The 23854-nt window shown below is 45.1% G+C and overlaps 1 protein-coding gene across 1 annotated transcript; it reads left to right on the top strand.

The window, feature by feature from the left end:
- Positions 1-923: 923 nt before the first annotated feature.
- LOC119653443 (mucin-12-like) lies at positions 924-23248 on the top strand. The gene is made up of 2 exons (XM_038058035.1): positions 924-15572; positions 22424-23248. Exons 1-2 carry the CDS (start codon positions 924-926, stop codon positions 23246-23248), a joined length of 15474 nt encoding a protein of 5157 aa, XP_037913963.1.
- The last annotated feature ends 606 nt before the right edge of the window (positions 23249-23854 follow it).

Raw genomic sequence — 23854 nt, 5'->3', positions numbered from 1 at the left:
GCAATGTTCTGCCCCCTATAATTCCTTTCGAAGGTGAAGGGGCACCCCATTTGCCCTGTTGCTCCAACGTGTTTCAAATTTTTTATCGAATTGCCTCACTGGTACTTCCGGACATACTGAAGATCACTCTCCTTGTCTACATCTGATGGTTCATTCAGATGGAGAGGAGTCAATCCCAGAAAGGTTTCCAGGAATGCTGGATTGCCATTGTGGAAGTACCTGGCTTTTATGCAGACAAGGGATTTCATAACCAACATCAGCAAGTAGACTCGCTCATTTCCTTAAGGGATATTGGTATTCGTCGACACATTAATTTTGTAACGGCTTGCGCTCCTGTTTCGTTCTAAAGCAGCCAGTTAAGTGGAATCTCCCTTCAAATATGTGGTCTATCTTTTAAAAAGCAAGGGTACTTTATACCTAATGTGAATCAGCGATTGAATTTTGAAGCAGGACTGAAAATTACAGCGTGGAACAATACAAAAATTATCAGATGAACAAAGAGTGTGACCTCTTCCAGGATTCTTTTGCAAATTTTTCCCAAATACTTGGTAAAACCCAGTTGCGAAATCCACAAGTATTGTTAGCAATTCTTAGTTTTTAACTTCTTTCGCGGTGTTGGGTTATTTAGTTAATTGGTTGCATGTCGCACTTGTCGTAGTTCTACTTCAGAAATCAATTCGTTTTCAATTTATTTGGTACACTAATTCAATTCGAACAAAACAAGCCAAACTTCATCATGCGATCTCAGTTCAGCTTATAACGTTCCCTTTTAAACTCGTTTTCGTGAATATAAGTCAACTCGGTAATATTTTAATCATTCGTGGTAATTGAGAAGTCAAAAACAACAAAAAAACTGGAGCGACTTAAACTTACTCCGGGAAAATCATCCAATATTGTGGACATCTAGATTGGATTTCTTCATCATGGATCTAGTTGCCATCCTGTGGCTTTTGCTCTTCCTTTCCAAGGTGACATTGCCTGTAGCCTCGGGCATCAAGGAGGGAAAAGAGTTAGATATGAAACGTTCTATACGTAGTGTAGCAGATCGACGTGCTCTGATTCCATTTCGCAAAATACTAGAGGCCATGTTACGGAAAAAATCAACAATAATACCGGTCATGCCATACATTGGAATTGACAATGGTCCCTTTTACGATAGTATGTCTGATTATGACTATTCCGAAAGTGATACAAATTACAAAAGCCCTAAATATGGAAAAACAAGAGAATCAAGCTTAAAGGGCCAGGAAGAATACGACTATAACGACCTCTACGAAGACAATGCCCGAGTCAAAGACAATAGCAAAAAATATATCGAATCTTCACGCCGGTGGCCACCTGTCAGACATGACACCAAACAGATCAGAGATGATGAAGATTTTAAACCTATCGGAATACCAGGCCGAAACTTCGTTCCGGTCGCAGCAAAACCATCATATATGACAGCCGAACCCGAAGATTATCCTGATTATAGCGACGAATTATCACAAAGCTCGGAAGAACCTGACACAACTACGACTACGTTGCAATCTGAGGCTTCAACAACAAACATTAGTTCAAGCACCAAACTCGATTCGGTGGAGGCAACAAGTTCGACCCGAATATGGAATCAAGCACAATCCAGCACAAAGGCAGCTTCAACAAAGTTTACGAAATTCTCCAGTCTCTCCGACTCTCTTTTCCAAAGATCCACGGACGGCACTGTTCCAGACGTAAACCCAAGCACTCAAACTGTCAAGAATCGCGAAAAAACATTATCACAATTTGAAACTACAACAGAGAAAAGAACTACAGTAAAAAGCCTTTACTCCAGCACTCAAATAGTCCCGAATTTAATTGACAAACATAACGAATCACACTACACACATTCATCGCGCTACGGATATTTCCAGGAGGTTACCACACCAGGCACTGCCACTAAGAGTAGAATCGAATCCCGTTCTACTGAAGATAAGAGTCTTTCCGGATCAACCAGAGCTGCATCACATACCACACAGTCCACGGGAACTAGTAGTTCTGAAAGGCACTCAAATGGTGAATCCGTTTTAGAAGAGAACCAACGCCTGAAATCGACATACAGCGAGAAAAAATCCACATCCACTGTTCCAGATATTAATTCAAAACGGCTTGGCACGAGTAGAGCAACAAGTTCACAACACGTCACAACAAGTCACTCCCAGCTCAAAGAGCGAACTTCACCTTCCCGAGAACTTCCGGTTGTCACATTTACTGGTGTCGATTCAAGTACCAAATATAGTCCAGAAGACCTAACGGGCATGGTAACAAGTACATCGACAGAAAAGCATTTCTCGCCATTCTCGAGTGCAACCGAGAAAGAACTCAAGGATTCTGCTACCCAGGAAATTTCAGATGCAACAAAAAGTCGCTGGTCTCCATCAACTACCCAGCAGTCAGATTTATTCTCCGGCACCTCGCACTACATTGAACCCTCCCGCAATAATGTATCAATTATGGTTCTCACCAGCACAACCGAATCCGGCTCTACCCACGGTATGAGTCACTCAACTTCAAGAACAACTGCGTCACACACCAAACGACCGGGGGGAAGTAGTAGTCCTGAAATCAATACAAACACTCAGATTATTCAGGAAGAAGAAATTTCTCCAGTAGCTACATCCAGTGGAAGTGAACCAAGGCAAGCCATGACACCTACGTCTATCAACGTCAATAGCCTCACATCCACCATGGAGACCAATGCGCATAGGTCTCCCTCAACCATCGGACAATTGAATCTAGTCTCAGCTTCGTCACATTCCAGTAAGCCCTCCAGCGATACTCTATCAACCACGGCTCCCACCGTTGCAATCGAATCGAGCTCTAGCCAGAGTCAGAGTCATTCAACATCAAGAACACCTACGTCACACACAGCAACACCTGGGGCAACTAGTAGTCTACAAATCGCTTCAAATGCGCAGACTATTTTGGAAGAGATAGAAAGTTTGCCAGTAGCTACATCCAGGGAACCAAAGTCAGCCATGCCACTTACGTACAGCAATGCGAATAGCGTCAGATCCACTGTTGCAGACATTGACTCAAGTAGGCAACCAGACACGAATAGGTCAATTACTTCACACACGAGCTCAATCCCAGCAAGTCACTCCAGTCCCACGGAGAAAATTTTGTTTTCACGGGTACCTTCGAAGGTGACAGTTGCTGGCATCGCAAGTCCCAAATCTGATATTACAGGCATCACAAATTTGGTCGCAAAAGAATCAACAAGCAGATATTCTTGGCCGTCGTCAAGTGTTTCCAAAGAAAAAGTCACCAAGGGCATCACAGTTTCTACTTCCCATAGCATTCCAAGTATAAACAAAAGTTCGCATACGTCTCCATCCACTGTAGGGCAGTTGCATCAATTGACAGCATCGTCACACTCCAGTGAACTGTCGCAAGTTACTCTACGAACAGTGGTTCCCGTCAAGGCAATCATGTCCAGCTCTAGCCAGAGCCACAGTGATTCCAAATCAAAACCAACTGTATCGCACACGGAACAAACTGGAAGACATAGTACCTTTCAAACTGGCTCAAATGGTCAGATTGTTCTCGAGGAGAGAACAAATTCACCAATAGTTACGTTCAGTGGAAGTGAACCAAGGTCAGTCACGACACCTACCTACAACAATGCACATAGCTCCAAATCCACCGTCATTGACTCAAGCACGCAACCCGGTACCGCCAGAGTAACTACTCCACACGCGCGCTCATCACCATCAAGTCTCTCTAACGTCATCGAGAGAATTTTACCTTCCCACGAACCTACGGGGGTGACAGTTGGCAGCGTTCATTCAAGTACCCAATTTGGCACCACAGAAGATACAAATTTTTCTACAAGCAAATTGACAGAAAGACATTCCCCGTCTTTCTCGTCTGTGTCTAAAGAAGAAGCCGCAAACGATATCAGCGATTCTACTCCCCATAGCATTCTCGGAATAGAAAACAGTCCGGGCAGGTCTTCCGAAGGTCAGTTGGATTTATTCTCAACTTCATCACACAACACTGGTTCTCCCAGGATTACTCCACTTGCCCCCAGTACAACCGAATTTAGCACTAGCGAGGATCACAACAATTCAGAATCAAGTACAATTGCATCACTTCTCGAGTTACCTTGGGGAACTAGCAGTCCTCAAATCGACTCAACTGTTCAGTTTCCTCTAGAAGCAACAAAATCCTTACCAGCAGCTACGTCCGGGGGAACTCAACCAAAGTCAGCCATGACACCTACGTACAGCAATGCCCTTAGCACCAAATTCTTCGTCGGAGATATTGATTCAAGTAGGCAACCTCATACGGGGAAAGTAACTACTTCATACGAGATCTCGTCACCAACAAGTCGCTCTAACCTCACCGAGGGAACTTTGCTTTCTCAAGGTACTTCAAGGGTGATAGAAACTAGCGCCGGTTCAAGTACACAACCTGGTATCACCGACGTTACAAATATGATCGGAAGTAAAGCATCAGAAAAATATTTCTCGTTGTTCTCAAGTTGGCCGAAAGAAGAAAGCACCAGGAAGGTCACTGATTCCAATTCCCATGAGAGAAAAAGTTCGCCGATAGTTACGTACAGTAGTAGTCAGCCAATGCCAACCATGATATCAACGTACAGGAGCACACATAGCCCTAAACCAACTATCTTCAACATCAACTTGAGTAGACAACCAAACAGAGGTAGAGTAACTACTTCACATGCGGTCTCGTCACCAACAAGTCATCCGAGTCTCGTGGAGAAAACCTTATCTTCCAAAATAGCTTCGCCGCCCTCGGTTACTGCCGCCGAACCAAATACCCAATCTAGTACCAGAAAGGTGATATATACGTCGTCAGGAGGACATTCCTCATCGTTCTCAAGTGCATCCAAGAAAGAAGCTACCGCGGAAATAACCGAACCTACTTTCCACGGAATTCCAAATACGAACAGCTCTCCCTCTACCATAACGCAGTTGATTTCATTCTCATCATCGTCACACTCTAGTGAGCACCCCCGGGTTACTCCGCCAACTAAGATTCTCACCAGTGCAATCGAACCCATCTCTAATGAAGGCCAGAGGCCTTCGGGGTTAAGCACAAGTGTACCACACACTGACCTGCCCGAGAGAACTGATAATCTACAAATCGACTCAAAAACTCAGATTATTCCCGAAGATCTAAAAATTTCCCAAGTAACTACGCCCAGTGAAAGTGAACCAAAGTCAGCCACGGCACCTATGCTCAGTAATGCGCATAGCTTCCCATCCACCGTCGCAGATATTGATTCAAGTAGACAACCTCACATGGGAAAAGTAACTGATTTGCACGCGGTCTTGACTCCCGCAAGTCACTCAAGTCTCATCGATAAACGATTGCATTCCCAAGTACCTTCAACGGTGACAGTTACTGGCATCGGTTCAAGTACCCAATTGAGTAACACGAGCCAAATAAATTTGATCGGAAACGATTCGACAGAGAGATATTCTTCGCCGTTCTCAAGTGTGTCCAGGAAAGAAGCCTCCACGAAGATGATCGATTCCGATTCGCATGTTACAGCCGATATAAAGATTAGTCCCCAGGAGTCTCCCTCCACCATGGGTCGGTTGCATTCGGTCTCACCTTCGTCACACTCCAGTGAATCTTCTCGCATTACCCTACCAACCAAGGTTTCCACAAGTGCAATCGAATCTAGCACTAATGAGGTTCTGAGTCATTCTGAATCAAGCATAACTGCATCATACACTGAATCACTTGGTAGTAGTCCTCAAATCGATTCAGTTGCTCAAATCGTTCGGGAACAAATAACAAGTCTGCCAGTAGCTACGTCCAGTGAAAGTGAATCATGGCCAGCGATGACACCTCCGTACAGTAGTGACTCAAGTAGGCAACCTGACACGGGCAGAGTAACTACTTCACACGCGATTACGTCATCAGCAAGTCGCTCTAACCTCACCGGGGGAACTTTGCCTTCCCGAGTACCTTCGATGGTGACAGTTAGTAGCGCCATTTCAAATACCCAAACTGATACCGCAGGGCATACAAACTTGATTGAAACTGAAGCGACAGAAATACTTTTCCCGTCGTTCTCAAGTTGGCCGAAGGAGAAAGCCACGACGAAGATTACCGATTCCAATTTCGACGGCATTCCCGGTCTAGAGAATAGCGCTCATGGGTCTACCTCCATCGTAGGTCATTCATTTACAGCTTCGTCGCAGACCAATGAGTACTCCCGAGATATCCTACCAACAGTGGTTCCCGCCAGTACAATTAAATCCATATCTAATGAAAGCAAGAATCATTTGGAGTCAAGCACGACTGCATCAGACACTAAACCACCTAGGGGAGCTAGTAGTCCCCAAATCGACTTAAGCAATCAATTTAATCAGGAGGAGATAATAAATATGTCAGTAGCCGCGATCAGTGGAAGTCAGCCAAGGCCAACCATGACACCAAAGTACAGCAACTCCGTATCGACTATCTCAGAGATTTACGGCAGTAGACAATCAGACATAGGCACGGTCTTGACACCAACTAGCCATTCCAACCTCACAGAAAAAATTTTGCCCTCTCAAGTACCTTCGGTGGTGACAGCTACTAGTGCCGGTCCAGACATTACAAATTTGATTGGAAGTGAATCGACGGCTCGTGGCATTTCCGATATAAATCAAAGCCTGCATAGTTCTCTCTCTATCATCGCTCAGTTGCATTCATTCTCTACTCCTCGGGTTATTCTAACAACCACGGCTCCCACCAGTTTAATCGAATCCAGTTCTAGAGAGAGTCAGGGTCATTCAGAATCAAAGAGAACTGGATCACCCACTGAAGCAGCTGGGGGAACTAGTAGTTCTCAAATCGATTCAAATGGTCAATTTGTTCTGGAGGAGAGAAAGAGTTCGCCAGCGTCTGCCTCCAGCAATAGTCAACAAAAGGCAACCATGACACCAATGTACAGGAACGTGCATAGTACCAAATCAACTATTCCGGAGATTGAATCAACTAAGCATCCAAGCAGAGACAGCGTAACTGCTTTACACACACTCTTGCCACCAGCAAATCATTCGAGTCATGCCGAGGGAACCTTACCTTCCAAAGTAGCTTCCACGTCTATAGTTACTAGTCTCGATTCAAGTACCCAATATAGTCCCTCTGACATGATACATTTGATCACAAGCACATCGACAGAAAGACGTCCCTCAACGTTTTCTTCAAATATATTCAAGGAGGAAAGCACTACGGAAATGACTGATTCCACTTTTCATGGAATTCCAGACACGCACGGGTCTAGCTCTATCATAGGCCAGTTGGTTTCATTCTCAGCCTCGTCACACGTCGGTGAACACTCCCCGGTTACTCTGTCAACCAAGGTTCCCACCAGTGCAATCGAATCCATCTCTAACCAAGGCCAAAGTCCGTCGGGGTTAATCACAACTACATCCCACAATGGAGGAACTAGTAATCTTCAAATCGACTCAAATGCCCCGGCGATTCTGGAAGATATAAAAATTTCGCAACTAGCTACTTCCAGGGAGAGTCAACCAAAGTCAGCTATGACACCTACATACAGCAATGTCCATAGCTCCAGTTCGTCGATTGCAGATATTGATTCAAGTAGGCAACCTGACACAGGCAAAGTAACTGCTTCATATGCGGTCTCGTCACCAGAAAGTCGCTTTATCCTCACTGAGAGGACTTTGCCTTCCCAAACTACATCGAAAGTAACCGAAACTAGCACCGGTATAAGTACCCAATTTGGTATTAGCGTTAAAAATATGATCGGTAGTGAATCAACCGAAAAATATTTCTCGTCGTTCTCAAGCTGGTCAAAGGAAGAAGGCGTCACGGGGGTCACCGATTCTAATCCCCACAGCATTACCGATCTAAATAAAGATCTGCACTGGTCTCCCTCCACCACAGGTCAGTTGCATTCTTTCTCAACTTCGTCAAACTCCAGTAAGTCCTCCCGGGTTATCCTACCAACCACGGTTCCCACCAGTGTAATCGAATCCAGCTCTAGAGACAGTGAGAGTCATTCGGAATCACGGAGAACTTCATCGCACATCGAACCACATAGGGGAACTAGTAGTCCTCAAATCGATTCAAGTGATCAATTTAATCTGGAGGAGAAATCAAGTTCGCCAGCATCAACGTTCAGAAGTAACCAACCAAGGGCGACCATGCCATTAACGTACAGGAGCCCGTATAGCCCCAAACCAACTAACCCAGATATCGACTCAACTAGGCATCCAAATAGAAACAGAGTAACTACTCCACACACAATCTTGTCACCAGTAAATGATTCAAGTGCCATCGACGGAACTTTACCTTCCGAAGTAGTTTCGATAGCCACAGTTACTAGCCTCGAATCAAGTACCCAATCTGGTCCCACAGACATGATACATTTGGTCACAAGTAAATCGACAGAAAGACATTCCTCGTCGTTTTCAAGTGTATCTAAGGAAGAACCCGATTCGAAAATCACCGAACCTACTTTCAATGGCATTACAGATATGCCCAGGTCTCCCTCTACCATAGATCAGTTGGTTTCATTACCAGCATCGTCACATTCAAGTGAAGAATTCCGGGTCACTCCGCCAACCAAGTTTCCCACCATTGCAACCGAATCCAGCTCCAACGAAGGTCAGAGTTCCTCGAAGTTAAGTACAACTGCATCACACACCGAACTTCCCGGGAGAACAGATAATTCACAAATCGACTCAAATACTCAGATTATTCTGGAAGATGTAAAAATTCCGCCGGTAGCTACATCCAGTGGAAGTAAACCAAGGCCAACCGTGACACCTACGTACAGCAATGTGTATGGCTTCAAATCCACCATCGCAGACATTGACTCAAGTAGACATCCTCACACGGGAAGAGTAACTGATTCGCAAACCATCACGCCTCCAGCAAGTCACTCTAGTCGTATCAAGGAAACATATTCACGAGTACCTTCAACGATAACAGTTACTAGTAGCAGTTCAAGTAACCAATTTGGTGACACAAGCCAAATAAGTTTGTTCGGGAACGAATCGGCCGGGAGGCATTCTTCGTCGTTCTCAAGTTTGCCCAGGAAAGAAGTTACTACAGATATCGATTCCACTTCACATGGCATTGCCGATGTAAAAATCAGTCTGCAGACATCTCCCTCAACCATGAGTCGGTTGTATTCATTCTCAGCTTCATCACCCTCCGGTGAGCCCTCCCGGGTTACTTTACAACCAGTGGTTCCCACCAGTCCAGTCAAATCCATCTCTAGCGAAGGTCAGACTCAATCAGCATCAGGCAAAGGTGCATCAAACACCGAATTACCTAGGGGCACTAGTAGTCTTGAAATCCATCCAAATGCGCAGATTACTCTGGAAGCTGTAAGAAATTTTCCAGTAGCTACGTCCAGTTTAAGTGAACCAAGTTCAGTCATGACACCTAAGTACAGCAATGCACATGACCTCAAATCCACCATCGCAAACATTGTCTTAACCAGCCAACTTGACACGGGAAGAGTAACTGATTCACACGCGATTTCGTCTCCTGCAAGTCACTCTAATCTCATTGAGAAAATTTTGCCTTCCCGAGTACCTATGACGGTAGCGATTACCGGCGTCGCTTCAAGTACCCAATCTGGTACCACAGGCACCATGCATTTGGTCGGGAGTGAATCGACAGAAGGACGTTTCTCGTCGTTCTCAAGTTGGCCGAAGGAAAAAAGCACCACGGAGATCACCGATTCTACTTCCCATGGCATTCCCAATGCAAACAAAAGTCTACACAGTTCTTCCTCCACCGTAGGTCGGTTTCATTCAGTCTTACCTTCATCACACTCCAGTGAGTCTTCTCGGACTACTTTACCAACTAGGGCTCCGGCAAGTGCAATCGAATCTAGTGCTAGTGAGATTCAGAACCATTCAGAATCAAACACAACCGCATCGCATACCGAATCACCTGGGGTAACTAGCAGCTCTCAAATCGACTCAAGTCCTCAGATCATTCTGGAAGAAATAACAAGTGGACCAGTAGCTACGGCCAGTGAAAGTGAACCAAGGTCAACCATAACAACTCCATACAGTAGTGCGCATAGCTTCAAATCTTCCGTCGCAGATATTGACTCAAGTAGGGAGCCTAACCCGGGTAGGTTAACTACTTCGTACGCAGTCTCGTCACCAGCAAGTCGCTCTAACCTCACCAAAAGAACTTTGCCTTCCCGAGTACCTCCGACGGGGACAGTTACTAGGGCCCTTTCAAATACCCAATCCGGTATCACAGACTATACAGATATAATCGGAACTGAATCGGCAAAAAGACTTGTCCCGCCGGTCTCAAGTTGGTCGAAGGAAGAAGTCACCACGGAGATTATCGACTCCTATTCCAACGGCATTCCCGGTGTAGAGAACAGTGCTGACTGGTCATCCACCACCATACCTCAGTTGCATTCATTCAAAACTTCGTCACAGTCCAGTGAACGCTCCCGAGATGCTCTACAAACAGCCGTCCCCACCAGTGCAATTGAATCCATATCTGACGAAGGCGAGAGTCATTTGGAGGCAAGCACAATTGTATCAAACACCAAACCACGTGGGGGAACTAGTAGTCCCCGAATCGGCTTAAACGATCAAATTGTTCTGGAAGAAATAACAAACGTGTCAGTAGCTACGACCAGCCGAAGTCAGCCAAGGCAAACACCAAAGTACAGCAACTCTGAAACCACTATCCCAGAGATTGAGGCAAGTAAGCAACCAGACATAGGCAGAGTAACTACTTCACATTTGATCCGGTCACCAACAAGTCGCTCAAGCCTCACCGAAAAAATTATACCTTCCCGAGTAGCGCCGGCAGTGACAGTTACTAGCGCTACCACAAAAGTTACAAATTTAATCAAGAGTGAATCGACAGAAGCTGCCATAGAGGCCACTGATTCCACTTCTCATGGCATTCCCGATGTAAATAAAAGTTCTCTCTCCACCATAAGTCAGTTGAATTCATTCTCTACTTCGTCACACTCCAGTAAGCACTCCCGGGCTACTCTACCACCCACGCTTCCTACCAGTATTGTCGAATCCAGCTCTAGAGAGAGTCAGAGTAATCCAGAATCAAAGAGAACTTCATCACACACTGAACCACCTGGGGGAACTAGTAGTCTTCCTATTGATTCAAATGGTCATTTTGTTCTGGAGCTGACAAAAGGTTCGCCAGCAGCTACGTCCAGAAGTAGTCGGCCACGGGCAACTATAGCATCAACGAACAGCAACACAGATTTCCCCGAATCAACTTTCCTCGACATCGACTCAAGTGGGCAATCAACACAATCAGACAGAAACAGAGTAGCTACTTCACACACGGTCTCATCACCAGCAAGCCTTTTGAATCTCGCCGAGAAAACTTTACCTGCCAAAGTAGCTCCGGTGGCCACAATTACTGTTGTCGAATCAAGTTCTCAATCTAGTCCCACACAGGTCATACTTTTGGTCCAAAATCAATCGACAACAAGACGTGCATCATCGTTTTCAAGTGTATTCAAGAAAGAAGCCACCACAGAAATTACCGATTTTACTTCCCATGACACTCCCGGTGTAGAGGAAAGTGTTCGCAGGACTCCGTCCACCGAAGGACATTTGGATTCATTCTCAACGCCGTTACAAACTAGTAGGTCCCGCATCAGTGCAATCGAATCGAGCTCTAGCGGGGTTCAGGGTCGTTCAGCTTCAAGCACAACTGCATCAGACACCGAACCACTTCGAGCTAGCAGTCTTCAAAGCGACTCAAATGGTCAGTTTATTCTAGAAGAAATAATAAGTTCGCCAGTAGTTACGTTTATTGGGAGTCAAAAAACCTCGGCCATGACACCTACGTACAGCAAGACACATAGTCCCAAATCCACCGTCGTAGAAATTGACTCAAGCAGGCAACCAGACAAGGGCAGGCTAACTACTTCATACGCGATCTCGTCTCCGGCAAGTCGCACTAACCTCATCGGAAGAACTTTGTTTTCCAGAGTACCTTCGACGTTGACAGTCACTAGCGCCGGTTCAAGTTCCCAATCTGATACCATAGGTATTGCACATTTGATTGGAGTCGAATCTTCAGAGGGACATTCCTCGTCGTTCTCAAGTGTGTCTCAGAGAGAAGCCACCACGGAGATCATCGATTCTACCTCGCATGGCATTGCCGATTTAAAAACCAATTCGCATAGGTCTCCCTCCACGACAAGTCGAATGGCTTCATTCTCTGCTTCGTCATACTCCAGTAAGCCCTCCTTGGTTACTACGCTAACCACGATTCCCAACAGAGCAACTGAATCTAGCACTAGCGAGGATCGGGGCTATTCAGAATCGAGCACAACAACATCACGTACAGAACTACCTAGGGGAACTAGTAGTCCTCAAATCGACTCAATTGTTCAGGTCCTTTTCGAAAGAAAAACAAGTTTGCCAGTTGGAACCCCCAGTGGAAGTCGACTAAGTCCTGTCATGACACCTAAGTACGGTGATGTGCGTAGCTTCAAATTCTCCGTTGCAGATATTGATGCGGTCAGAGTAACTACTCCCTACACGATCTCGTTGCCGGCAAGTCGCTTTAACCTCACCGAGAAAAGTTTGCCTTCGCGAATACCATCAGCGGCGACAGTTACTACGAGAGGTTCAAATACTCAACCTGGCACCACAGAAGTCACAAATTTGATCCGAAGTAAATTAACAGAAAGGACAGGTGCGCCCAAGGAAAAGGTCACCACGGAGATCATCGGTTCTACTTCCCATGGCAGTCCCGATGTAAAAAGCAGTCCGCGCAGGCCGCGTTCGACCATAGGTCTGTTAGATTCATTTTCAACATCATCACACTTTAGCGAGCACTCCTGGGTTACTACACCAACCAAGTTTGATCTTGAAGAAATAACAAGTTCGCCAGTAGTTGCGTCTAGTCGAAGTCAACCAAGGTCTGTCATGACACCTAAATACGCATATAGCTACACATCCACCGTCGCTGACATTGACTCAAGTAGACAACCTGGCACAAAAAAAGTGTCTACTTCACACGCGGTGTCTTCACCGGTAAGTCACTCTAGTCTCATCGAGGGAATTTTGACTTCCCGAGTGCCCATGGCGGTCAAAGGTACTAGCCTCGGTTCAAGCACCCATTCTGGTGCCAAACACGTTACAAATTTGGTCGGAAGGGAATCGACAGAGAAACATTCCTCGTCGTTTCCAAATGTCGCTAAGGATGAAGCCACAACGGAGATAATCGGTTCTTCTTCGTCTAGCATTGCCGATGAAAACACTAGTCCACACAGGTCTTCCTCCACAATGCGTCGCTCGGATTCATTCTCAGCTTCAACACACTCCAGTGAGCATTCCCGGGTTACTCCACTAACCACTGTTCCCACCAGTGCAATCGAATCTAGCATTAGCGGGGGCCAGAGCCTTTCAAAATCAAGCACAAGCGCATCGGTCACCAAACTACCTGGGGGAACTAGTAGTTCTCAAATCGACTCAATTGCTCAATTTGTTCCGGACGAACTAAGAAGTCTGCCAGTAGCTACGTATAGTGGCAGTCCGCCAAGGTCAGTCATGACACCTACGTACAGCAATTCGCATAGCTCCAAATCATCGGTGGCAGATATTGACTTAAGTAGGCAACCTGACAGAGGCAGAGTAACTACTTCACACACGGCCTCGTCACCACCAAGTCATTCGAGTCTCGCGGAGAAAACTTTACCATCCAAAGTAGCTTCGACGGCTGCAACTACTAACGTCGAATCAAGTACCCAATCTAGCCCCACAGAAGTGATTTATTTATCGACAGAGAAACATTCTTCATCGGTTACAAGTGTATCCAAAGAGGAAGTCACCACGATAATCGCCGATTCTACTTTCCATCACATCCCCGATACAGAGAGTAGTCTTCACAGGTCTTCTTCCACCGAAGGTCACTTGAATTCATTCTCAACACCGTCACAGACCAGCTCTAGCAAGGTTCACAGTCAGTCAGAGTCAAGCAGAACTGCATCGCAGACAGAACCACCTGGTGGAACTAGCAGTATTCAAATTGAGTCAAATGGTCAGTTTATTCTGGAAGAGATAACAAGTTCTCCAGTAGCTACGTCTAGTGGAAGTCAACTTAGGTTAGGCATGACATCTACTGCTCCTAAGAGTGAAATCAAATCCACGACAACAACAAGTCATTCCAGACTAATCGAGAGAGCTCCGAGTTCCCCGTTTCCTATGTCGGTCACATTCACTGGTATTGATTCGGGTAGTCAGCCTAGTCCGACAGGCGTAATGGACTTAATTATAAGTACATCGGGAGGAAGGCATCCCTCGTCGTCCTCAAGAATTCCCACGAAGATAGTGACCCCAAAGAGCATCGATTTAAGTACTCGGTACATTTCAGATGTCACAAGAAGTTATTCCAAGTCTCTGTCCACTATTGGTCACTCAGGCTCAGAAGACGAATCCACGTCGATCAATGGTCAAAGTGATTCTGGGTCAAACGCAACTGTATCACATACCGAACGACATTTGAGAGCCAGTAGTATCGGAATCGACTCAGGTGGTCAGTCTTTTCCAAGAAAGGTGACATATTCCCGACTGATAACTTCTGATAAACCTCATACCAAGGGAGCCGAAACCTCATCGGATGTCAGTGAATTTTCTAAACTGTCTACCAAAACAGTTGGCACATCTGAGCATTTAGTCAGTGAACCTATTCAATTGTCCCATTCATTGGGAGGTCAGTCAAGGTTAAGCGAAGTGACAAATGCTTCGCCCAACGGGACGTCTTCCGGAGCCTCTACTTCAACTTCACCGGTTGGTTCTATTTTACCCGCTAAATTCGCTTCTGATGCGAGGACTCGTGGAACTTTTTGGAACAGTCGTGCTGTCCTAAATAACACAGCAAATGTTTCCACGGTTAGCTACAGCAGGAATCGATTTGCATCAACTACTATTCTTCCACATCTCACAAAAGTAGCGGCTGCGACTCGTATTGTTTTTTATAATTGCACATGTGTTAAAGCTATACCGCTGATTGGAGCTACTAAAGCCATGGCGACCTCCGTATCTACCGAAAGTCCTGACAGTGCAAGCGTTGTTCCGCAAGAGGAGAACGTGAGTGCGAGTACTATTGACTTCTCCAGAATGACTGTGAGAACAGCTAGTTCCAAGTTTGGAAGCATCAGCGAACCTGGCCCTTCCCTGAATGACATTGTAGCTTCGTCGAGAAATTTAGAAATAAGCGATTTTCCCAGCACGATCGTTTTGAAACGCCATTTGACGGATGAAAGTATCCTCTGCTTTGGTAGCCTGATCACTTACAACTTTGTTTTGACAGCTGCGTCTTGTGTTGTAGATAAAGTACATCGCAAAGGTACGTTCAAAAACGGTTATTTATTGGCAGGGACTAGGTCCCAAATCGGATGCATTGGCCCTTGTCAATACCGGCGGGAAGAGAAAACCATGGTACAACCTGAATATTGGAAGCGAAAAATGGGGGTGAGCGACGTGGCGTTAGTTATGTTGGGTAGGCCATTTTGTCCTAGCGAATACGTACGTCCCGCGAGCCTTTCGATCAATTTGGGAGAATTAGGATCTCCAGTCGAGGTAATACGCAATTCCCCTTCTAGTTCTCATCTCGTCGAAGTAGTTAGTAGTAAAGTGAAACGCTGTACAGTTCGCCTATCGTCTGAGCACAGATTCTGCATTCCACTTTCCACAGGAGAGGTCGGCAGTCCAGTTTTCTCTAACGGATTATTGAGTGGAATAGTGACAAAGCAAACTCGGGTGGAATTAGTCGTGTTCAACTTGGTAGACTACCAAGGCTCCGTGCTTAACCATATTTATGAGTACGATGCGCAGAAGTTGAGTGGACGCATTTGTCATAGGCATAGACGAATCCGTAGGTCTATTTTAAATCTGTGAATCCTTATGTGCAGAATCAATGTAACTTAATGAAAATATAGATAAAACTGATTAATGAGGGTTTCAGCGTGGGTTTTCATCACCATTCTCTGTACAGAAGAAGGAGAAGCTGTCTTAGTATCTAGGAGTAACATAATTCATGGGTAAGTGAAAATTTTTTGGCCACGATGTTCAGATATTGTGGACAGAATATGATTGGTTTTCGGAATATGCGCGGTCTTTGTTGATAAACGTGCGCGATTTCAGTTCAGTTTGAGGAGTACCACAAGAGTACAGTGGATCGCCCCATAGTAGACATTTGCTTCAAAACAAAAGCAAAGTTTTTCTGGGGGCTCAAGTGACAGGTAGAAAAATAAAACAAGTAGTAACAATCAATGTTAGGTTAGGTCCAGTTAATTTATCGGAGGGAGCAGCGCTCAAAACTGTTATAAGGCCTTTGTACTATCACTTAAAATCGCCTCTTCAACTGCCTCCAGTTGGTAGTGTTCACAGACTTTGCGAAGAATCTCTCTGAGGGGTAGATGATGCACAGATTCTTTATCGAAGAAAACCATTCCAAACTATCTCCGACTAAGGTTTGAGGAAGCCGGATAGCTGGATGTGAAATGCTGGGCCTTAAATTGACTGGCCGAAATATATGTTCATAGTTGCCATTTATCCTTAGGTGGGGTATATCGCATCAATCACACCTAAGCGCCATCGTTCATGGTTCGTTGAAATGTACTTCAGCTCCTCTACGACTTCCGGAGATTTCCGTACTCCTCCTCTAGATTCTGCGCCAAGTGTTTTTGGGGCGACCCACTCGTCAGCCACCTTGATACAGTGGGTTTCACAACATGGCGCAATTCCTTCCAATCACACCGCGTCCGGGTGCCAGGTCTTTACACCGACGAATTTCTTTGTTTGAAATAGTATAAAGCCAGCGTACTCCGATGATATATCGCAGACAGGTGTTGATAAAGGCTTGGCACCTGTGAGTGGCAGTGTCCTACTACCATATAGCAACACAGAAAGAACATTAGCACAGAATAGTTTCAACTTGATTTTGGTATCGAGACAACTGCATTTCCAGACTTTTGACTAGGCAGCGAAAGCGAATCTAGCGCTGTTAATGTGTCAAGCGACATCCAGTTCGTTTCTACTGCTGGTAGAAACCGTGCTTCCTAGATACACAGATTAATTGACGTCTTCGATGCTTTGCCCATTATTGCAAAAAGGGAAAGTACGAACATCAGACTAAGAAGCCTGGTTCTGTTCGTGGCAAGTAGAGTTGCCTATCTTTCCAAATCACGAAACATTTGGCCAAGGTCCATCACCTGGTGAGAGAGCGAACAGATATCATCAGCATAGCCAAGGTATTTGAGAAAAGCCGTCATGATCCCTTCAACTCTTCCACGTCTTTTAGACAAGGCAATATAAGGAACGTCCCCGATAACATGAAGAAATAATACGAGTGATAAGATGCAACCCTGGTGGATTCTGCTTTCGATCTCAAAAGCCTCCGATATTTTATCGCGGTGCAGCGCGCGGCATTTTGCGCCATCATATATCGCTGTGCCCATAGCTATTAGTTAGCCTTCCCGCATAGTTACGCCAGATACACTCCTTGCTGACGCTGTCAAAACCTTTCTCAAAGTCAATGAAGAGCAGATGAAGCGAAGATCTAAATTCCACGCACTGTTCCAAAATGATACGTAGGGTGTTGACGTGTTTAATGCAGGAAGATCCGGAGCAGAAACCATCTCGCTCTATATCGGTCAACTTTTCTAGGTGTTTTTTGATGCTTTCCAGGAATATTTTAACTATTATCTTTGCGATGGCAGGAGGCACGCAGGTAACCCTCCAATTGTCACATTCAAAATGCGTGCCCTTCTTTGGAATTTTAACGACCACCATTCTTCAGCTCTATGGGAAAGGTCTGAGATTCTCAAGATTTCCATACGAGTTGAAGCAGCAGATTTGCAGTAACTACAGTTACGGCGATAAATAGCTCCGCGAGTAGATCGTAAAGCGCAGTGCTTTACTCGTTTGAGGGGGGGGGGGGGGGGATTAAGCTGGGTTTCGGAGCGCGTCACACTCGTCATTACTCGCAGCGGTCAGTAGAGCCTTCAAGCCCTTCCATTCGCCGATCGGCTCCCACGACTCCGCAGTCTGTCAGATTCTATGATACCCTTTGGAGACGTAACCGGCGGCCTGCTTAGCGCCCGAGGAAAAAGAATTTTTGATGGCGGTCCAATGCTTATCGACATCCTCACGTTATTCGCCGCTCGATCACCACGATAGTTCTTCCAATGCCGAGCGACAGTTGGCTCATACAACCGGTCGATGTTGAACTTGGGGCGTCGCAACTCCCCAACCCTGCGAGAAGTGGCGGACGAAACATGCAATCGAACATAACCGACCATCAGATGGTGATACCTTTACGGACATTCTGAAGACAACTCCTAAATCTACTGTGGTGAAGTGGTCGATCTGATTCCTCGTAGGGCTTCGATTAGTTGAAATCCAACTGACTTTATGGCAGGCTTTGTGCTCGAACAATGTGCTACCACCGACGAAGAGGTGGAAATTGCAGAAATCTACGGACCTCCCACCATTACCGTTGCATTTGCCAAGACTGTGCTTCCCCATCACATGCCTGAGCAAGGTGTAGTCAAATCCCACCTTAACATTCTCCAAATGTCACCTCTTGGAAGTTTTCCCTGAACTCAGTCCCACCATCTTACTTCGCTTAGGCCCAGAATGTGCAGTTTATATCGCTGGAAAATCCGCTCAAGTTGGAGAAAGCGAGCATTCTGAGGGCCCTCGATACCGTTGCCGAAACAAATCATAGTCCGTTTTCCACAGCTAAAGGTCGTTGCCTTGAAGTCAGTCCTTAACCGATGCGATGTTAATGTTTCGGTAGCAGTAAAGTTTCGAAGTTTGCAGGTTGCTAGCCCACAAATTTCTATCTCTTTTAGTCGCCTCTTAGGATAAGCACACAAAATTTCGAATACATTTTTAAGCCTCACCTCACACGGCACTGCTCATTGATATTCGCAAGTAGGTTACTCAGTGTAGTTTCCGGCCGATCAGCAAGATAGCTCCCCTACAGTGGAGCTGGATCATACAAGCGGTTAATGTTGAATTTGGGGGGTTGCGACTTTTCAACCCTACGAGAAGTGGCGGACGCAACACGCAAGCGATCGTAAGCGACCATCAGGTGTTGATCCCTTACGAGGCCGATGTCAGTGCGTATCTTGTTAGGCACCTTCAGAAGACAACTCCTAAGTATGCTGCTGATCGCAAAGTGTCCTCTGTCCTTTCGAAATAGAGCGGCTAGAAATGAATCCATGTTCATGATAATATCAATGCCCTTATGGTCTGAAAGAATGATAACGTTCGACATCCGTTGTTGTCCGACAAAAACCGTCATACCAGGGGATGCCATCGTGATGTCGACGAATTGACTATAATGAAGAGTGGAAGTTCACTACGTAAAGTTGTGATCTGCAGTTGGGTCATGTAGTCCAGAAGGGCGAGTCTGCAAAGAGCTCATCTTAAGTAGCTCTTGTCACAAAGCCTCAGAGGAGGTAATCTGGTAGCATGGGAATTGGCATCCCCCTCTGAGAGCACATGCTCCAGGAGAATTGCTTAGAGATGTGCTCTCGGCCCGGTTATTTGCGATTGCCCCTTGTCGGAGTTTCGTGCTGGTTGCGTCCAGATTGCGGGCAGAGCTCCTCGTGTACACAAGCGTGGAATTGCGCTGTACAACTCGGGCGCCGTACTCATTAGTTGCGGCATAGCTGTTAGATAGGCCTGAATACTGAGCCCCCACTCAGTATAAACCTGTACCCCTGTGACAGTTACGGCGGGGCTCTAATTGCGGGTTTACTCTTGACAAACTAGATAACTCTTATGTCTGTTCTACTGAGAATTTCGTGCTCATTCTAGAGAAATTAAGCAACGCCTCAAAGAATCTTCTCATATCTTCGTTTATTTTTTATTATTAATTTGACTGTTGTAATGTCGTCATCACATGACCAAGATTGGCTGAATTTCTCTTGAAATCATCATGTCCCATAAGTCAACATATCTTAAGTTTAAGCCCCTAATTTTCGCAGAGGCAACACGTCGCTCTTGCATGGTGTCTGTAATTGATTCGATAACAGGTTAGTGCAGTTATCACCTTACAATTGTACAAATTTATTTGAGAAATATTGCATCTCGCCTGTGCTAAGAAGTCTCTCCATGGAACGCTTGACTTAGCGGGTTGGCCTAGCCACACCTCTATGAAGGTTTGCTCATTCGATACCGTGTTGTATGCTGGTTGCCTACGTAAAATTCTTTCCTTTGTTCGAAAACAGGTATCTGGGGGTCACTGTGGATGTTGTTCTCGGTAATCTGTCAGGAGATAACACATTCGGATACAGGGTTGACAAAAATCAGTTCCGCAATTAAGCCAGTCCCGCTTTTCAGAAGGTGTTTAGATCATCTTCGTTGGCCAAAACTTTACAAAAGCTTCTCATAGACTTCGGCTTCTTGCATTGGTCTCTTTGCTTTCCCACTTGAGGGACCATGCATCCAAGCACCAGCAGGCTCCGTCCCTTGCGTCGAGAACACGATTGTCTAGCACATCTTCAGACAATATGAGACTGAGTAACAGTAGCAACTATACACGTATACGTCACATGATACATTATATGCCTTGGGGGGCGCATACCCATCGACATACCGGTCGAATCTGTGACTCGCACACCATTGTCACGATTTCTTCAGGGTTCATTAAACCCCTAAACGACCCTACAAGGACTGAATTTTATTAGAATAAACTTTACTTTCTCTTTGCAGTTAACGCCTTTCAATAATAAGGGCATCTACTGCTTTCGATAATATGCCTATTATCCCGTCTGTCTTTTCCTTCGCACAATATGCATTTGGCATCCCTGTTGCAACCCTTATCAATGTGGTCTTTCTCTCCACACCTTCTGCATCGATGGGACCGATGAAAGCCACTGGTTCCTGCCTTTGTGAAAAGTCCAAATTTGACGCATTTGAAGCTCTTCATTAATGAAATTTGCTCTCTCTGGCGGCAGACAACCCATCCGATTGGAGTTTTCCGGCCTCCAACAATTTTTGCACTGCCTCCTCAGATAGTCGCATTGGCTTTAGGCTTCTTTCAGGCTCACGATGGATTCTTATCGAAATTCCTTCAACTTAAATTGTCATTTCAAGGCATTTCAGATTCTCTGGATGACGAGGTGAGATATTTGTAGCATAAATAGATATTTTTAGAAATATACCGCGACATTCTCTCTAGGAGAGTTGGTTATACAAATCGTCAATTTTTCTCAAGCTGAATTTTTTAAGTCAAATATCAGATCCCCTTATTGAGTCCATCAGATCTTGTTGACATTTCCACCTAGTTCTGTTACGTCACGGTCAGATTTGATCCTTTTTAGTATATCCTTTGCTGGAGATGAAAATTGGCTCTGGGCGAATTCGCACTTTTAGCTTCTTCTTCCCCTCTTTCTCCGCGATTTAGGTCCATCCATCGGTTTCTTTTTGCTTGGGTTTTGCTGCGCTAGTGATTTTTCTCTTTCGAATTTTCAGTTTTTTCCTCCTAATCGCGCGCTGATTCTCTAGATGCTCCTTTTTTGTTTTTTCCGCCCCCTTTTATTAGGAAGGATATTGATGGCAGTACTACTTCGTGTCACATTTGTCGCTGTAACACTGTCGGGGCGAAAGATTTGAGCTTTTCCTAGGCCTTTTTTCTTCTTCCTGCCAGCTATTATATAGGACTCTAATAGCTCTCACCATGACCAGGTGCAAGTTGTGCTTGTTCCTGATAAACCCGGATACCCTAATTACTTTTACTCCACGCTGTATCAATGGTAGTTCTCTCGGATCGTGGCCGTGCTAGCTCGACTGGGCCGATGACATCTGGTTGCTTGGCCAAATAGTTATGGATTAAAAGGTTCTCAATCTGACGGGTCATCGCATCCAAGGAAGTGCCAGCTTGTGACAATGAGAAAGCGCGATAACTGCATGCAATGAAACCTAGGTTGCTTGGTAAGTGGGTCGCCCTACAAGTAGATGACATGGAACAGTGGAGGACCCAATAGCCACGGCACATCATTAACTATGCACCGCACATGGTTTTTTTTGTAACAGGTTCGATATGATCCCTGGCAATAATCCACTTCTTACTGATAGTATCCTTCGCTGACAGTAAACTAGATTCCAATTCTTCAGCGTTTTTTATTGCTGACTCTACCCTTCAGTAACCGAACATGAAAATCTGTGTCACGCTGAGGCTTTTATTAAAATGATTCGCGCTGGTAATAAACGGCATGGAAGCTGGTTTTGCCGTGAAATAGTATTCATGGAAATGCAACATTTCAATGTTGCGGAAACTATATAAACTGATAACAACGAAAATTCCTCTTTGGACCATTCCAATTGAAATAAACGCGAAAAGTTGAAACCCGAGCCATAGAAAGTGAAGCGGGTTTGCTTGTCCGGTTCGGTTTAATTTTTTTTTAATTCCAAAGATGAAGTTCACAGTACCGATATTTGTTGCAATCCTCTTGGTTACTGACGTGCTGGCCATCGATAATTTCGTTCGTAAGAGATCCATGGTTAAACCACTTTATTTAGGTAGTTTACCAGGAGTTGTGTTGCTGAAACATCACCTCAGTGATGATGGAGTGGTTGGCCTTGGTCACTTAATAACTCCGCACCATGTCCTTACTTCCGGAGCTGCTGTAGCTAATCGAACCGAGAAACGACTTACATTCTCTGGATTCGTGATCGGGGGGACAATTTTGCGCTCTCGACCGTCTTGGCCTAGTCAACATCGTGGCATTGTGAATCTTACAGTGCATCCAGGGTTCTTCTCAGATGATAACATTAACTACGACGACATCGCGATAATCACTTTGAATAAACCGTTCGTAGAAGATGCGAACATTAGACATTCACCGGCGGCCTTCCGCCCAGCAATCCTAAACAAGAGAGTTTTCTCACCGGGCTTTACTCTAACAGAGCAAATGGACTGGAGTGTGGAAAAATTGCATGTTGGTATCACCCATATAGATGGCAACTGGGGTTGCTCAAACGAACACATTAGTGCTGACAAGTACTTTTGCATTCACCTACGTACTGGCGAAATAGGTGGACCCGTTTATGAAGCTAGACATTTAGTAGGAATAGTATCTCGGAAAGAGTCAGATACAACCTTCGGAAACATTGTAAGTTCGTTGCATTATTATAAGGAATTCATAGAGAATAATACGGTCGTGGGGACTGGAACCCCTAATGAAATAGATGACTGGGTGCCGCAGTCAAATGATGAGTTTGAAGTAGTTGAATTGTAGATAACGTTTAATTGGATTTATATGATAATAAACTACATTATGAAAAGTAAGTGTGGGCGTGTTAATCATTTACTTAAATAATTGTTTGGTCTTTGGCCTCCCGAAGTTTTCGTCTTCATTCTTCTCGGTCCAGCGACTGCGGCCTTCAAATTCGGAAACCGAGCAGTCTGTAACTTGCACTGTCAACAGAGTCTGCTTATCTCTGTGGAAGTTTCTCAGCTGATCGTTTATCTTCCACCTTGCCTTTGAATAGGCTCTTGGAAATTCTTCTGACATACGTACACTCTACATGACCTGCTCACTGGAGCTTTCGAATATTAATACAGATACCGGCTGTTGTTTCTTGTTGGCCTTAAGCTGTCTATCTTCACAGGGTCTAAGACTCTTTTACGGACTGGAGATTTTTTCATGGTTCACGCTTTGCTATATATAGTGTGAGCTGTTGTTGTTTTGTTTTCCTACGTAGATTTTGATGTTTCAGAATTGGCAGTACAAGGTATCTTTCTTTGTTGGCAAGCATGATCCGTTTGTTGATTTCATCTATTTCGTTGTTGTCTTTTCTTCTAGTTTGTGGCAAGATATTAGTGTTCCCTTCATTTGTTTTCA

This window comes from Hermetia illucens, chromosome 4 (assembly GCF_905115235.1).
Source record: "Hermetia illucens chromosome 4, iHerIll2.2.curated.20191125, whole genome shotgun sequence".
In the NCBI taxonomy this organism is placed as follows: domain Eukaryota; kingdom Metazoa; phylum Arthropoda; class Insecta; order Diptera; family Stratiomyidae; genus Hermetia; species Hermetia illucens.
The sequence above is the reverse complement of the archived record's forward strand: the minus strand, read 5'-3'. Positions and strand labels throughout refer to the sequence as shown.